This window comes from Petaurus breviceps, unplaced genomic scaffold, assembly GCF_028583685.1.
Source record: "Petaurus breviceps papuanus isolate PSGF00001 unplaced genomic scaffold, PetGlider_PUasm1.0 37, whole genome shotgun sequence".
NCBI classification, from domain to species: domain Eukaryota; kingdom Metazoa; phylum Chordata; class Mammalia; order Diprotodontia; family Petauridae; genus Petaurus; species Petaurus breviceps.
The window spans coordinates 59,066,799-59,084,262 of record NW_027186296.1 but is presented as its reverse complement, the minus strand read 5'-3'; the positions used below and the strand labels follow the sequence as shown (position 1 = coordinate 59,084,262).

The 17,464-nt window shown below is 35.3% G+C and overlaps 1 protein-coding gene across 5 annotated transcripts in view; it reads left to right on the top strand.

Moving 5' to 3' along the window:
• CHD2 (chromodomain helicase DNA binding protein 2) overlaps positions 1 to 17,464 on the top strand; it is a 153,458-nt gene that overhangs the window by 49,387 nt on the left and 86,607 nt on the right. For all 5 annotated transcript variants that reach the window (XM_069098519.1, XM_069098521.1, XM_069098517.1 and 2 more), the window contains exons 7-16: positions 891 to 977; positions 1,740 to 1,801; positions 6,276 to 6,398; positions 7,946 to 8,095; positions 10,231 to 10,364; positions 11,587 to 11,812; positions 13,626 to 13,726; positions 14,349 to 14,393; positions 14,583 to 14,758; positions 16,729 to 16,853. In XM_069098519.1, coding sequence (XP_068954620.1) covers positions 891 to 977; positions 1,740 to 1,801; positions 6,276 to 6,398; positions 7,946 to 8,095; positions 10,231 to 10,364; positions 11,587 to 11,812; positions 13,626 to 13,726; positions 14,349 to 14,393; positions 14,583 to 14,758; positions 16,729 to 16,853 — 1,229 coding nt within the window. The remainder of the gene's footprint in view (positions 1 to 890; positions 978 to 1,739; positions 1,802 to 6,275; positions 6,399 to 7,945; positions 8,096 to 10,230; positions 10,365 to 11,586; positions 11,813 to 13,625; positions 13,727 to 14,348; positions 14,394 to 14,582; positions 14,759 to 16,728; positions 16,854 to 17,464) is intronic.

Here is a 17,464-nt window from a genome sequence, read left to right as displayed (position 1 = left end):
TTGTGAGGCTCAGATTAAAGTGTCTTATAAATTTTAAAGGGCTGTATTAGTGTCATGTATTTTATTATTGTGAATAAGGCACTAATATGTAACATTAGTGCATGGGCTCAAGCAGAGCCAGGTTCAAGTTCTGCTTCTGACCCATACTGGTTATATGCCAATGAGATCTGCTTCAGTTTAGAGTTTTCACATTAGGGATTCCTTATACCAAAGAAATGGCCAGGCTGGACTAACTTTCCCCCAACCCCTACCCCTCCTATTATATTCCTCTTTAATTATACCAGCAGGAAAATGCAAATGCATAGTATTCCTCTGTGTGTACATGTATATATATACAGTTTGTTCCTGGAGTTGAGGATAGCCACATTATAATGTCATACAGTTTTCTATGTACCTTAGTTGACACTGAGAATGTTTATTGAAGAAGTCTTAAAAAAAAAGATAAGTAGAAGTATCATTTGAGTGGTATTCATATGGACAGTGTATTTAAAGCTATTTGTAAAATATGTAAGAAAAGAAGTGCTAAAGACCCAGGGTCTCTGAATTTGTTCCTAGGTGATCTAGTTTCTTATATTTAAAAGTATGTTGCTTTCATAATAGTCTTAGGGGCGGCTAGGTGGCGCAGTGAATAGAGCACCAACCCTGGAGTCAGGAGGACCGGAGTTCAAATCTGTCCTCAGATACTTGACACACAAAAAAACTAGCCGTGTGACCTCGGGCAAGTCACTTGACCCCAACTGCCCTCCAAAAAGCAAAAAAAAAAAGTCTTAGCATCCTGAAACAAACAGATCTTTTAAAACCCAAATGATTCTTAGTACAGTTATTGAAAATTCTCAAAACAAGACATTAAATGAGTAAAGCAGCTCCTCTAAAAGTCTCTTATTTTTCAGATGTGGGAAGAATATCCTGATGTGTATGGGGTTAGGAGGTCAAATCGAAGTCGTCAAGAACCATCTAGATTTAATATTAAAGAAGAGGTAAGAAGATAAGGGAGGGAGAACTGTAAGGCAGCACTTCCCACACTGTGTTCTGTGGTACCCTGTGTAGTCTGTACACTGTCAGTAGGGATTCGGCGGGGGGGGGGGGGGGTGGAATGTAAGGTCGAGGTTTTGTTAATTTCTTTTAAGGCCCAAGATATTCTGAGGATTCTAACCAAATGAGGAAACACTGCTCTAAGGCAATGTTAGACCTGAAACTTTTTTCTTGCTTGGCATGCCACCCTCCATCCAGTTGTGGAAAATAGAGCTGGTGATTGTTTAAGCATATTTGAATATTGACTTTCTTTTACATAATTGCTGTGGCATAGCACTGTTTGTATGTAAGTTACAAGTAAATGTCATTCAATTATTTGATAATTAATGAATGATAGTCTCTCATATACTTTGTGGTCTAATAACATTAGATTGATCCTTTGGACCTTCCATACTTTTTTTATTCCAAGTTACTTATATTACCCCATTTACTGGAAAACACCTGATAGAAAATGTCATGTATCTCTAAATATTTCAGTAGTAGTACCGCTAGCTATCTACTATAGAAGAGAAGAAACGAAATGACCAAAAGATGACCCATCCCTGCTTAGGTTAGAGCCAGTCTCTCATACTGAAGGTGGTATATGAACTAGGTTTCTAATCCCAAAGTTAGAGTGTCATTCATAAGGACCACAAACTTAAAAAAACCCAAAACTGTTATCTGCTTTATTTTTTCTCTCTTCCCTTTTTGCACTGTCTTCCTTGAAGGCAAGTAGTGGTTCTGAGTGTGGGAGCCCAAAAAGAAGAGGCCAGAGGATACTTAAAAAACAGTAAGTCTAAATGGGAGTAATTGCCTGTCCAATAGTTCTTATACTTTTTTGTGTGCAGTACATCTTTAGAAAAATTACTGATGCCCCAAGATCTAGTCCCTGCTGAATACCTTAGCTTAATCTGTGGAGGACAGATAAGCAAATTCTTGGACTACAGTTTGAAACAATTTACCTTGTTTGGTCTGATTGTTATTTCTTTTTCTTAAACAACAGCACCAAGCCCACCAGATAAATAAATAGTATAGTAATTTTTCACAGATTTAAATGTCTATGTCTAAGAAGAGTAGAGATGAACCAGTCTTGCCAGTATCATTTTATGGAAGAGCGATAAATAAAATTTTTAAAAGTTAAGATTCCTACTTCCCATTTACTACAATGTGATTCAATCATTCTCTTTCCTGGACATGATCCTTTGCCTGAATTTTTGATCTTATACTATTTATGAATATTTTATAATATCTTTCTTAACTTTTTGGTGAAATGTGTGTTTTAGTTAAAATTTATTGTTCATTTTAATCTCCTTAAAGAAATAACCGAATTCCTCTTATACTTTCAGTCTTCCCAAAATAAATGAATTGGAAACATTTAATATTACCCAGAATCAGTTGAATTTTCACATGCTTCAGTTATTTCTCCAAAGACAGAAGAATTGCACTATCAGTTCTAACGTTAAGTAGATATTCTTGTATGTTGGTAGTATTGGCTAGCTTTTGTCCTAATCTAGGCATTTAGTAGCCACATGGTCACAATGGCCCTATGGAGTTTGTGCTTTCTTTGTTGGGTGTATCAGGGCACAAGAGGTTTATGCCTCATGCCTGCTTTCAAAGCACAAAATTTAGTTTCTCTGTGATTTGCTTAAGACTGGGAATAGAAGAGATGCCTCTCACTTTCTCATTGTTCAACCACCCATGTGCTGCTGCTCTCTGTAGGAGCAGGATCTGAATGGTATAATGCCTGCCAGTATTCCTTTCTTTAGTCTATATTTGGATGATAGTTCCCCGTTAAGTTCAGCAATTAGGTGGTACCCAGAGGGTGGATTGTAAAATCATTTTATATGGCAGCTTGGAATTGTATAATAAGACAACCAGAAAAACTGATGTACTTTTAGGCTGTAGTTAGGGAGGCACAGAGTCTAGAAAGAGAGAGGTTCTACCTCTGCTTTGCCCTGGTCAGACCACATCTGAAGTAAATGTGCTCAGTGTTGGTAGATACCATATTTTATAAGGGATATTGATAGGCTGCCCTGGGAATAAGCTTAAAGTTAGTGTTTTTTTCTTTTTTTCTTCCTAAGCAATTGGGGTTAAGTAACTTGCTCAAGGTTACACGGCCAGTTTTTTCTGGGTGTGGTGCTAAGTATCAGAGCCCGTGTTTGATCCCAGGTTATCCTGACTCTGGGGCTGGTGCTCTTACTCACTGCGCCACCTGGCCATCCCTAAGCAATTGGGGTTAAGTAACTTGCTCAAGGTGACACGGCCAGGTGTTTCTGGGTGGGTGCTAAGTATCAGAGCCCGGATTCGATCCCAGGTAATCCCGACTCTGGGGCTGGTGCTCTTCCTCACTGTGCTACCTGGCCGCCCCATAGTGTTTTTTTCTTAAGACAATTTGTGAAATGGATAGAGAAATGACTTCAGAGCTAGGGAGAACTAGGTTTAGGTCCCACTTCAGAAACATACTGTGTAGCAATGGGCAAATCAGTTAACCTTTTGGTACTCTAAACAACTCTCAAAGACTATAAGCTACAGACAGTAACAACCTATAGTAGCAGAGGAAATAATAGTATTATTTAGGAGTTTACCATATCAGTGAAACTACCCCTATCCCTAACAAGAACAGTAAGCAACGTAAAGTTCACTTATAAAGGCCTGCAGACTCTGTAGACATGTGCAGAGTTTAGTAACGTTAAAAGTGGGTTTTGCTTTAAAGAATGTCCATTTTCAGCTAACAGTGCAATTTCTATATAAGGGTGTGAGTAGGTCGAAACAGACTCAGTAAAGAATTGTGTAGAAGTAGTGTAAAGGATATAAGAGAGCTGAATTACTGGAAAAAGAGGTGGATAGGGAGCTGATCATTTATTAAAAGTGAAGATTGTTTGAAGAATGGCCTTGGCTTGACATTTCACTGATATCTACACATCAAGTGACCTAGGGAAAAGCCTCTGTCATATTCAGGGTACCTCATGCATTGGATTTATAGGACAACCTCGACAAGAGTCAGACAGGGACACAGGTTAGATAAACATGAAAAATGATTGCCAGCTTCTTCTGTTGGAGAGAATTACCCACATTGATAAGATCACAGATTCATCAAAATAATCAAGTATGGTGCTATGTTTTGGGGAATCAAAGGTAAAAAAAACCCAAAACATGAGTCTCTACAGCCTAGGTAAAGATGTATAATGGGTCACAGGGCACACTAAGTATATATAGTACTAGAGAATAGAAAGAGGACTAAACTGCAAGTCAGAAAAATCTAGGTTTTCCTCAGTAGATGATTAAGTGATTAAAGCATAAGAAGAGATAGCTTTCAAAAGAAAAACCAAACTGCAAACTGTCAACAAGCATATGAAAGAATGGCCCAAATCATTAATAATAAGATAAATGGGAATATAAAAAAAAAACTCTGAGATTTTTCTTCACTGTTTTCATATTGATAAAAATGACAAATGAAAATGATGTTAGAGAGATTGTGGGAAGACAGAAACACTAATGTCCTTTGGAAGTAGTGCAGCTAAATGTTGGAGAAGCTATAGGAAGATAGGAGCAATAATATACCTGTGAACTAATTGGTATTTTGAAAGGCAATTTGGAACTATGTAAGAAAAATCATCAAACTGTATGTTGACCCAGGGATATCACTACTAGACAATCCAAATGAAGTCAGAAACAGGAGAAAGTCTCATGTGTACAAAAATTTAGCAGCACTTTTGTGATAAAAAAATTAGAATTGAGTAAGTGCCCATTGATTAGGGAATGACCGAATAATTGTAGTGTATGAATGTAGTAGAATATTATTATTCATAAGAATTGGCTTCAAAGGATTCCAGAAGACATATATGAATTATGCAGAGGAAAGTAAGGAGAACTGAGAGAAAACTTTATACAATGACCCCTATGATACTAGAGAATAACAATATTGAAATACTTCAGAACTCTGATTAATGCAGTTGATGAATTTTGATCCCAGAGCTGTCAGAGAGGTGGTTGATAGTTAATAGGTATGGAATGGGGCATATGTTGTCAGAAATTGCCAGCATATTTGTTGTGTAAATAATCATTCTTTGTGCTGGATTCAAGTTTAGGGGGCTAGAGATGGGGTGAGAGTATGGGATTGGAAAGTGACAGCAATATTTTATGAAAAATCAATAAAACATTTTTGAAAAGATCTGCTTAGAAGATGGTAGGGAAGACTTCATGAAGAAATATCCTGACACAGTACTTAAGTACTTCAAAAATCACAACATTCTGTACACAGGAGGGTTTAATTGGTAGAATATTCTGCTGATGCAAACATCAGTTATACTCTAGACTTTGAAAATAAAATTGAATTGTTGATTTTTTGGGGGAAATGCCCTCCTAGCTTATAAACTTAGCTCTGCAGTTTACTGCTTTGAGCAAGTCACTTAACTTATTTGAGTCTGTTTCCTTATTTGTAAAATGAGAATTATACTCTGTCTAGTTCACAGTATTTGTTGTGAGGATCAAATATAGTCATGTAGTGAAAGCCCTTTATTAACTATAAAGTACTATATATACAAATATATTGAATCAGCATCATTATATATACATAATATAGTATCTAAAGAATTGAGTACTATTTACAGTGCTTTATAGTTAATAAAACTAATATGGCTAATTAACTATAAAGCATTATATATTTAATGTTTGCTATTGCTCTCTATGTATATAGTGCTTTATAGTTTTAAAGATTTCAGAGATCTTTGTTTTTAGTTTTATCATCACATACTTCTCTTACTCTGACCAAGTCTCTCAGCTTCAATGTCCTTTTATGTAAAATGAGAGGGTGTTGCTAGGTAGTTCATAAAAAATAACCTTGAAAAATTTTGGTTCTAAAATTTCCCTTGATTTTTAGTTTGAAATTGAATTCTTTGAAGAATCAAGGATATTTTTTTCTTGAATGGCTAGTAGTGGGTTTTACCATACTGGTCATATAAAAGGTGTGAGAAATTTAATACCAAAAAATTATATATTTATAATGTACCTATTAAAATACAGGTCTAAAATAATTTCTCTCTTTTTTCTCAACTTAGAGAATAATTAGAAAAGGATAAAAATTTTAGACAGCTATAGATACAGAAATTAACCAGAGTCAAACTTAGTCCCCAAATTGAATTGTCTATTCAGCAAATTTCTGCAGATCAAAACTTGTTCATTAGCTTTCTGTGTGTTCTTTGTGAATCAACTGAATTGAAATTCTCCTAGTAAAAATCATTTAATTTTTTTGCCTTTGATCACAGAGAAAAGTGGAAAAAGGAGGCTTCTGAGGAAGAGGAAGAGGAAGATGAACAAGAACAAGGTACTAGTGCGGAGAGCGAACCAGAACAAAAAAAAGTGAAAGCCAGACGACCTGTCTTGAGGAGGTGAGGAATTCTTTTCTTTCTCTGTGAATTTGAAAGCTTATACGTTTTGCATATATTGCATACATTGCTGGTTGGTAGGAAAACATAGTAGTAAAATAGATCTTTTTAATAGAAACAAAAAGGATTACCATGGACAAGGAAAATGTTAGGATTGTTTCTCATGAGAACAAATAAAAGACTTATTGCTTGAGTTATTTAAAAATATAATGGGCAAAATTCTAGGGAATGTTCAGACTATTTTCTACCTTAGTGATTTTAGTTCAGAATTCAAGAAATATATGCTATAGTCTAAGCTGAGTTCAGAGTATGGGGCTTCTTGCAGAGGTGGTGGGGATTAGAGGGCATAAGAATAGAAATGTGGTTAAGACGCTTTGATGCTGATTCCACATCTTTAACCTCCAGATGGACTATTTGGGTTAGGAAGGAAGGAGAGAGCCACTTCCCAGTCTGATGTATTTTTGTTTTTTTTGCTTTTTGGAGGGTTATTGGGGTTAAGTAATATGCCCAAGGTCACACGGCTAGTTTTTGTGTGTGTGTGTGTTAAGTGTCTGAGGCTGGATCTGAACTCAGGTCCTCCTGACTCTGGGGCCTGCACACTACTCACTGCACCACCTAGCCGCCCCCTCTGATGTATTTTCTTAGACATTCCATTTTGCTTGTTTTTTAAAAAATGTAAGCATTTCCTGGTATATTACAGTAGTTGTTTATTCATACCTTAGTGTTACTTTAATCAGACTATTAGAACATCTGAAGTGGTATCATTAAACATAAATAATGGGAATTTTGATTATCAAGAATAAAGTTGAGAGGAGTCTCTGTGAATTTTTGGAATGAGAGGGTAAGTCAGCTTAGGTGCAGTGTGTGGGTGAGAGGAAAAGCAAAGGTCAGGAGATGGAAGGGTCCCTAGCAAACTTTTATCTACTTTGTAATGATGTTGTCTAGGCTCCCAGAATAATCTGTATACTACTGAAAATCATCTTCTGTGCCACCTTTGTTGTGGATATGGTTGCTTGCTGAAGTTTGAATTAAAGATAGCAGATCTAGTTTAGAAGACTGCACAGCTCATCTTCAGTTCAGTATAGTCAGGACACGGCCCCTAGAGTTCATCTGGTTTAGTGACTTCCTCCAAATATTCATCCATCTCAATAGGAATTGGAAGGGGGTGATAATACACCGGGAACTTTTCTTCATCTTAGTCATAATTCCTTTCCTCTCTCTGTTCTCTTCCTTCTTATCCTTTTCTATTACAATGTACCATTCTGGTCAATTTCCTCATGGTACGGCTGGAAGCTACATCACTTCAGTCCCTATACAGAGATTCTTCTGCACTCTAGGGAATACAATTACATGACCCTACTTTTCTGTATTTTGTTTCTGAGAAAGTGCAACATACCTGTGAAACCATTTCATCAAGGCTGGGAATTCTACTTGTTGAAATTTTAGTGAAACTTTGGTGAAAATACTGGCATTGTGCCATTTGTGTGTTTTTATTTACATGTATATGTATGTACGTATATATTATTATTATTATCATTAACTCCTTTTAGAGCAGTGCCTAAAACCAGTGTTAAAAAGCAACATAAACCACAGCGTGGAAAAAGAAGAAAGAAACAAGATTCTTCTGATGATGACGACGATGATGATGATGATGAAACCCCAAAAAGGCAAACTCGTCGCAGAGCTGCCAAAAATGTCAGGTATATTGTGACCTAGGAGATGTTGCTCAATCATGTGAATGATAACCCAGTGGAATCAAAGAGGATGCCTATTGAGAAAAATTTTAATTTGATCCTATGTGACTCCATTAGTTTTCCAGAGATAATCTTGTTTTCATGGCCAGAGAATACTTCTCTGACTTTGACCAGTCACCTTGAAGATATGCTGTATTGTTTATAAGAGGAATAAAAAGAATAAAGGTGTATATATGTCAGTGAGCTGTTGGGTTTAATCTACCCAAATGAAATAAAAGTCCATTTCCTATTGATAGTAATATCACCTTCATTCAGTACACACATACACACACACACACACATAATACATATACATTTTTATCATGAAAGCTTCTGTGCTTTTACTAATTGCTTTGAATTGCTATGTGACTCACAAATCCCTTTATATTTTTACTTACCCCTGTATAAAATAGAGATGCTTTTTACCACCTCTAAAAAGTGTCAAGAAGTAAAATTAACCAATGCTGTTTTTATTGTTACCCCACCTTTGGAAAAAAGTAGAGTATGCATAAATGCAAAACAGAACCTTGCAGATATCAAATTTCATCTTAAGCAGGATCTGAGAATTTTATTCTGCTCTTTTTTGATGTTCACTAGTGGCTAAAAAATAGCATTAATTGAAATGAAGAATGAACCAATACCTTGCCATTTTATTACTCACAACATTGTATTTAGTTTGTATATATAAAACGTCATTATCATATATTGTTAATGTATGGTAGGATAATCTTAATCTTTATGAACACCAAAAAATGCATTATTTTAGGTCCCTCTCTGAGGAATCATTCAGCCTTGTTATAATCTTGTTATAGATAAACTTTTAGCAGACTTACTATTTTATGTTTATCTTAGAAGTATTACTTTTCTTTTGTATTCTGAAGTACAAGTAGCTTTTTTTGTATGTATATATATATATATTTTTTTTAATTTGTATTTGAGCATTTTTGCTAGCTATTTGGTTTGAAAATGGAACGTGGGAAGTGAAATTATTGCATTTTTTATAACTAATAATTTCTTTTGAATAGTGTAATTGCTGCTGTATCAAGTGAAGGACCATTGTCAAGTCACTTAAGGATTTTGACTGAAGTCACATAGCTCCTTAGGAAGTAGTTTAACTAAAAGCCTTCTGCTTCAGGCATACATCTATCCTTTCAGCATACGATACAATACAATACAATAAAATTTGGACCCAAAGAATGATTAGTGACTCCTTCGAATAACTTCATACACTGATTTTACTTTGAAGTGTACACACACATACACACACACACACACACACACATATATAGTTTTAAAATTTTCATTTGTTATTTATTTTTAACATTCTTTTTAAAATTTTGAATTGTGGATTCTTGCCTTCCCTCCTGCCCTTCCCCCACCTACTGAAAAGGCAAACAGTATAATATCAATTATAAATTATACATGTGAAATCTTGTAAGGCATATTTCCGTATTAGCCGTGTTACAAAAAAAGTAAAAAAACGACAAGAAAATTATATACTTCAGTTTGTGCTGAAGAGTTCATTAGTTTTCTTTCTGGAGGTGGATGGTATTTTTTTCATCATGAGTACTTTGGAATTGATTTGTATCACTGTATTGATCAGAGTAGCCAAATCTTTCACAGTTGATCATCGCTACAACATTGCTATTACTGTGTGCAATGATCTGGTTCTTCTCACTTTACTTTGCATCGGGTTGTATGGATCTTGCCATGTTTTTCCTAAAACTAACCTCTTATCATTTCTGTAATACAATAGTACTCCACAATCATATGCCCCAATTTGTTCAGCCATTTCCCAATTGATGAGCATCCCCTCAATTTCCAATTCTTTGCCACCACAAAAGGAACTGTTACAGATATTTTTTTACATATAGGTCCTTTTCCTTTTTCTTTGATCCCTTGGGTACAGACCTAGTAGTGGTATTGCAGAATCAATGCTCTGATTTTAAATAATATATGTTAGTCCTCTGCCAGCTTCAGTCCACTGTGTATAGACTGGTTTATATTAATATTATTATGATTCTTTGTGGTATGTGTGAATGCTGACTAGCTAAAAAAAAAGGTAAGTGTTTTCAATTTAATCAGCCTTATTTCTAATTCAGTTATAAAGAAGATGATGATTTTGAAACTGACTCAGATGATCTCATTGAAATGACTGGAGAAGGAGTTGAAGAACAACATGATAATAGTGAGACAATTGAAAAGGTCATGGATGCAAGATTTGGAAAAAAAGGTGGTATGTATCTTGAAGAATAGATTGCTTCTCATAAATATGGTCAGTGAGATGGAAAGTTTTCCAGAGTTGAGATATGTCAGTCCTATTATTTATAGTGGTCTTTAAAACTTGTTACCATACTCTGACCCTTATTTCTGTGCTAATATATTACCTCACAGGTGATAACTGAAATGATCAAAATAAATTTAGATTAAAGCATTAATATGGCAAAGACAGAGGGAAAAATGCCATTTAAGTTTATATATCTTTTTGAGATTAAAAATTGAGGCAAATAAAAGTAACATTGTTGGTATCTTTGCAGAACGTCGCATAACAGAAATATTTATTCAGTAATACTGAATTTTGGGAGGCAACATAGTATAGTAAGATCATTGCAGTTGAGTCAGTAGATATGAGCTTGTACCTGCTTTTCACTTTACCACTAACTATTAAGTCATTTATTCTCTTGGAACTCAGTTTCCTTTTAAGTCTTTGAAGTCCTTTCCAGCCCTAAAGTTCAGTGATTATATGATATAATCCACATTATAGTTGTTTCTTGCTGGGTCTTAGTCCTACAAAAGCACCTTTTAAAAAACGTTATTAGTTTATTAAAAAAAATTTCCCCCTGTTATATGTAAAAATAATTTTTAACATTCATTTTTAAAACTTGAAGTTCACATTCTTTCCCTTCCTCCCTTCTCTCCCCCCCCACCTCCCCATTGAAAGGGCAAGCCGTTTGATACAGGTTATACATGTGTAGTCATGCAAAACACATCCATAATATCATGTACAAAAACATTTTAATGGGGTATTCATCAGGCCCATTAAATGCATAATAGGGACTTATTTCCCATATCCATTGAAAAAATTCAACTTGATTGTTTTAAAGTTCCACCATGGAAATTATTAGTTCATTAGACATTTATGTGGAGTGAAATTTAACCTAAACCCCAGCAGGTTCCTTTTTTCTTTTTTTTTTTAACCTATATATTCTCATCTGAGTTTCAATGGAAGTTGAGTCAGCCTGTTGAGAGCATTAAAATGTCTTCTTGTTTTAAGAGTAAATTACTTCATTTCTCACTATTACTGAGAGGCCAGTTCTTTACATTCATGAAGTTATTTCTATGTTCTTTCCCAAGAGAGAGTCTTTAGAAAACTGCCTGCCTATTCAAATAGTTGTTGTAGTGTTTGACTTAACAGCTACCATATTGCGGTAGGATTTTTAATGAAACCCTTCTTACAGCCACTGGAGCTTCCACCACTGTTTATGCAACTGAAGCTAATGGCAACCCTAGTGCTGACTTTGATCCTGAAAAGGACGAGGGAGAAGTTCAATACCTGATTAAATGGAAGGGCTGGTCCTATATCCACAGCACATGGGAGAGTGAGGAATCCCTACAGCAACAGAAAGTGAAGGGGATGAAAAAACTGGAAAACTTTAAGAAAAAAGAGGATGAAATCAAACAATGGTATGGTTTACTTCATGGATTAAAAAAATAGAATTTATGTAGCCTTAGATGGAAGGGGTTGTAGACAGGCCATGGAGAGGATTTTTTTTTTTTGCTTTTTGGAGGTGGGAGGGCAGGGCAGTTGGGGTAAAGTGACTTGCCCAAGGTCACATGCCTAGTAACTATTAAGTGTCTGAGGCTGGATTTGAACTCAAGTCCTCCTGACTTCAGGGCTGGTGCTCTATTCACTGCGCCACCTAGCTGCCCCAGATTTTTTTTAATTAGAGAACGAGACCTTGCAACTTTTTAGGATCTGAAGTATTGCTTTCATTTTAAAATGGAGCCAGTTATGGCTGCGTTTCTGTTAAGAGATATAGCCTATATTAACTCTGTTTTTCAGGAGTAGTCTGATATTTACCATTTTATAGAACTTCAGAGGTCACAGAACTGATGATTGTGGTTAATCAGCAGATTGTGAAATGAACAGTTTATGGAGCCCTGTGGGTTAGGCTCTGCTTCCTTTCCTAAGAAAACATAGTGCCTTAAAAATGTAATAGTCCTTTTTATTGATTTTGTTGTCTATTTAAATATAAATGAGAATAGAGAGCTACAGCATATATATGTGTGCATGTATGTATGTACATGTATATACCTGAATTAAGTCATAAGTTAACTTAGAACCCTGAAGAAGTGTTACAAATTATCTCTACTAAAGTGCTATTTTCAGTGGCTGCTCACTTTAGTAATACATCATGTTAGACATGAGGATAACATGAAATAGTACATAGGCTTTGGAGGCAGGAAGACCTGAGTTTAAGTTTTGATTCTGACACATACAGGCTGTATGAACATGGACAGCTCACTTAGCAGTTAAGTGCCCTAGGCAACTCTCTAAGACTGCGTTGTAGAGTACGTCTTGACTTGCATTGGTTAAAGGATTTTCCTCACATAGGAGTTCTCTATGCTAGTTATATCACAGGCAGAAACCCTATCCTTGTGTCTATAAAAATAGGATAGTATATTTCCATTTGGTCAACTTGGTTAATACTGAAGCACTTGAGATTCTCTAGGAGAAAAGTATCCTCTAATCTCACAGCACTTTTATTGTTCTGTTGTTGTATGGGGGTTAATGGGGAAAATGTCGAGAAAGGGATTCCTTCCTGTAGCTAAAGAATTACCATTAATTTTTGAGAGTTATTCAGTATAATTTCATGCATTCCTAAAGCACTTACATTTTATAGGAATATTTGTCTTTTTCCCATTCTGATTTAGGGGAAACATATTTATAATTATTCAGATATACTGAATATGGCACCTTCAGATTTTTACTATGAGCAGTCATTTTCAATGAAGTAGACAATTGTGATGAAACCTGTAGTGCTTCACAAAAGATTTTTTGTTTTTGTAAGAAATTTTTTTTTCTAGCATATCAGATGCTTTGCTTTCAAGTGACATTATAGACTAATATGTTGCCTAGATCTTAGTATTGTATGATACAAAGGATATTAGTTTTAGAATTAGAAGATTCAGAATAAAATATCTCTGCCATTTATTATCTATGAACTCACAGGCAAGTTATGGGCTAAACTCCTTTATAAAAATGAGGGAATTGGATTAGAGATTCTCTCAGGCCCCCATCAGCTATACACCCTAAGATTTCTGTATTTGTGATCATGGCTGTCTTTCTGATTTTTCAGAAGTCACTAAAACATCAGTAGTTAATATAGCAGTTGGAAGTATATGAATGAGTCTCATAAGTGACTTGTGCTATGTGTAACATGCACACATGTGTAATTGCCATTCAGTTTGTTCTTTCCATTTTCCTAACATACAGGTTAGGAAAAGTTTCACCAGAAGATGTGGAATACTTCAATTGCCAACAAGAATTAGCCTCTGAGCTGAATAAACAGTATCAAATAGTGGAGAGAGTAATAGGTAAGTAAAAAGTCCAATAATGTGAAACAAGAACCACAAGACCCAAATACATATCTCTATTTGTGGTTATTTTTATTGTTAACAGTGTCCACTTACATTTCTATAGCATTTTATGGCTTACAAAACACTTCCCTTACAAAAACCTTGTGAATATAGATTGGCAGATTGACATTATATATTCTTCTCTTGTATATTCTTCTTCTTTAGATGCTCTTTATTTATTTCATTTTATTTTATTTTTTAAAGCAATTGGGGTTAAGTAACTTGCTCAAGGTTACACGGCCAGGTGTTTCTGGGTGGGTGCTAAGTGTCTGAGCCCAGGATTCAATCTCCAGGTCATCCTGACACTGGAGCCAGTGCTCTTACTCGCTGTGCTACCTGGCTGCCCCCAAATGTTCTTTATTTTGTTCATATTCATTATTTTTAAAAAATAAATTAAAAGTGTATAAAATAGAAACACATAGTGTGAAAGAATGTAACACTTCACTTAACACATTTATAGCAAGTGGCTCAGGACTACATTTTAAAAATATAATATTTTTTATTATTCTACTACCTCTAGCATGTAATTTTTTTTTCCTGGAAAGATCTTAATGCTAATTTTTTTTCTTGGCTTATCTAGCTATGAAGACCAGTAAGTCAACATCTGGTCATACAGAATTTCCAGGTGAGTCAGTGTTCTTGTTTTTATTGTGACTAAAATTTTTATGGAATAGATTTTGTTTTGCACGGTACCTTATAATTATGTTGTTAGGTAGGATGTAATTAAGTTTTCTTTCAATTATATATGAGATGGAGAGTGCCATATTTTCCCCCTTAACTGATAGTTACTCATAGGTTTTTGTGTGTGAAATAGCTCACAGTCGGAAATCATCATCAAATGAACCTGAATATCTATGCAAATGGATGGGATTGCCATATGCAGAATGTAGTTGGGAAGATGAAGCTCTGATTGGGAAGAAATTCCGAAACTGTATTGACAGCTTCCACAATAGGAACAACTCAAAAACCATCCCCACAAGAGACTGCAAGGTAAATGACTATGGCATTTTGTTTTTTCTTAGAAAATGTGTATTCCCAGTAGAAAATGAGCCAGCTGAAGGTTGGTCAAGTCAGATGGGGTGAACTTTGTTAGAAAAAAAAATGAGCCTTTCTTGGAAATGAACTCATTGTGCACTTAGAAGATTGTGGGGTATGAAAATAATGAAGAGGAGGTAAATAGAATTTAATTTACAGTTATGCTTGTTTTATTCTCTAGATTGTTGATATAATATTAGAACTATAACAGCTATAGAAAAGACAATGAAAAATATTGACCTTTAAAAGTAAAAAAAATGATTGGGTCAAGAATTCTAGGTGAGGATGCTTGAATCATACTGACTGGTCCATTTACTTATCTCTTTAAAATCACTTCTCTAGGCTTTAAGTTTTCTCAAGGTGCAGTGTTATATTTGTTGAAGAATTACCCTTGGTATCTACTGTGGAACAGGTTTTGTTAGTGATAAAAGAAGTATTAGAAGTTACCTCAATTATACAATCTAGTTGGGAATAACAAGCTATAAATACATAAAAAGTGAAATAATAGAACTAGATAGTATGTTGATAATGTGCCAAATGAGGGATAAAGGTAATAAGTGCTGCAAGAGTTGGGAGGAGGGAAGATGATCAGTATGCCTTGGGATGGCTGGATTCCTTCCAGAAAATAAGTGGAGGTTATGTTCTACATTGACGGTTAAATTGGATTTGAAAAGGTGAAGAATTTGGGAGGGGGGGGCTGGGTTTTCTAGCCAAGAAGAAGTTTTAAATTGCAAATGTGACTGTGTATAACAGTACAATTTGAACAGAGAATTATGGGGAAATAAGAGATAAGGTTGGAAAAGTCAGTTATGCTAGTATTGTCAGGTCCTTGAATGCTAGGCTAACAAATTTGGACTTTTAGGGGTACTGGGGAGCCATGGAAGTTGTCTTAGTAATGAAATAAAAAAGATGAAAGCAGTGAAAAAGATGAAAGGTGACCAGGATGGATTAGAAAAGAGAAGTTATGCAAAAAAGGGAGGACAGTTAGGAACTTAATCTCTAAAATATGTGTAGAGAAGTAGCAGTGGGAATGAGTGGAGTAGATGGAAGGGCTTTTGCAAAAGATAATTGTGCGGACTTTATAGTAGTTGATTTAGAATGGGAAAAAGGTAGGAGTCAAAAATGATTCAGTTCCTTCCTTCTCTGGAAGTGGTAAAATAATATGGTAATCATTAGCTTTATCATCAGAACATAAAAATTTTGCTGTGATAGTGCCCACAATCAATGCATTGTGTAGGTGGCACAGTGAGTAGGAGTGCTGGCCCCGGAGTTGGGAGGACTGGGATCGGTTCTGGCCTCAGATACTTAACACCCACACAAAAAAACTTGCCGTGTAACCTTGGGCAAGTTACTTAACCCCAATTGCTTAAAAAAAAAAAAGAATCAATGCATTGTGACCTTATAAGTGAAGCCACTTTGTTACTACAGGGTGCTTTTTGATGTTTCAATAACTAAATTTATTTAGATAGACTAAAGGATGGGTTCATATTATGTGTTCTTAAGTGAACAGTCTTATGACAAGGCTCTGTTATCTTTTTAATAAATGAGCAACTGCTATGTAAGTATGCTGTACTAGATGATAATATAACATTTAAAAAGTCTGCCCTCTGGAAGCTTACAGTTTAAAGAAATATGCTTATATAACATAATTGATATACCAGTGTAAGCTTTGGGGTGTTAAGTAATATGTACAGAACACCTTATTTTTTACTTTTACCTTATTTCTTGACAATTTGTTATGCATTATTTTAAGACTTTGGGTAAATAGTTGATGAAGAAAGAAAAAAATCTTACTTTTGAAGAAGTTCATATTTCATTCCTATAGGCATTTATAAGCCATAGTTAATATATGAACAAAATCTTGAAATTTTTTCCACATTGGATCACTTTTTTTCTAGAATATTGTGACAATTATGCCTTTTTAGGTCCTGAAGCAGAGACCAAGGTTTGTTGCTTTAAAAAAACAACCAGCATACATAGGTGGAGAGAACCTGGAGCTCCGGGATTATCAGTTAGAAGGCCTCAATTGGCTTGCTCACTCCTGGTGCAAGTAAGTAGTAGATAAACACAAGCATTCTCTTTATCCATTCTTTCCATTCTTCACTGTTAGCCTTTCTTGAAATACCAAAGAGTAGTTTAGTTTTACTGTAGAACAAAGTATCATGGAAAGAAAACTCCTACTCAGTTGAAGGGAGGCTATTTATTTCTACCAATTTTAATGTGAAGAAGTAAATAGCTGGTTAATTTTCTTTATTTTTTCTGAGGTGTTATTTATTATTTTAACTTGCCTAAGGAAAAAGTTTCCTGTTATGGTATGCCTGAGTGGTGGTTGGTTCATTTATTTAGACTTTGGTAGAAACACATACCCAGATTCGATCTGCAGGTCATCCCGACACTGGGGCCGGTGCTCTTACTCACTGTGCTACCTGGCTGCCCCAGAAACATATACTCTTGAGGGGGAAACCCTACCCTATAGTATAATTTGCCACTTGAAGGGATGCTTTAGCTTTCCCATTCAGAGCAGATTTTTCAAAGATTTTTTAAGATCAGTTGTGCATTCTGGCTAACTGATCTGCTTATTCTTAAGGGTTTTTTTCTCTTAGATGTTAACTGCTCAAAGTCAGGTAATGACTTAATAGAGTCAATGAACACATTGCTTCT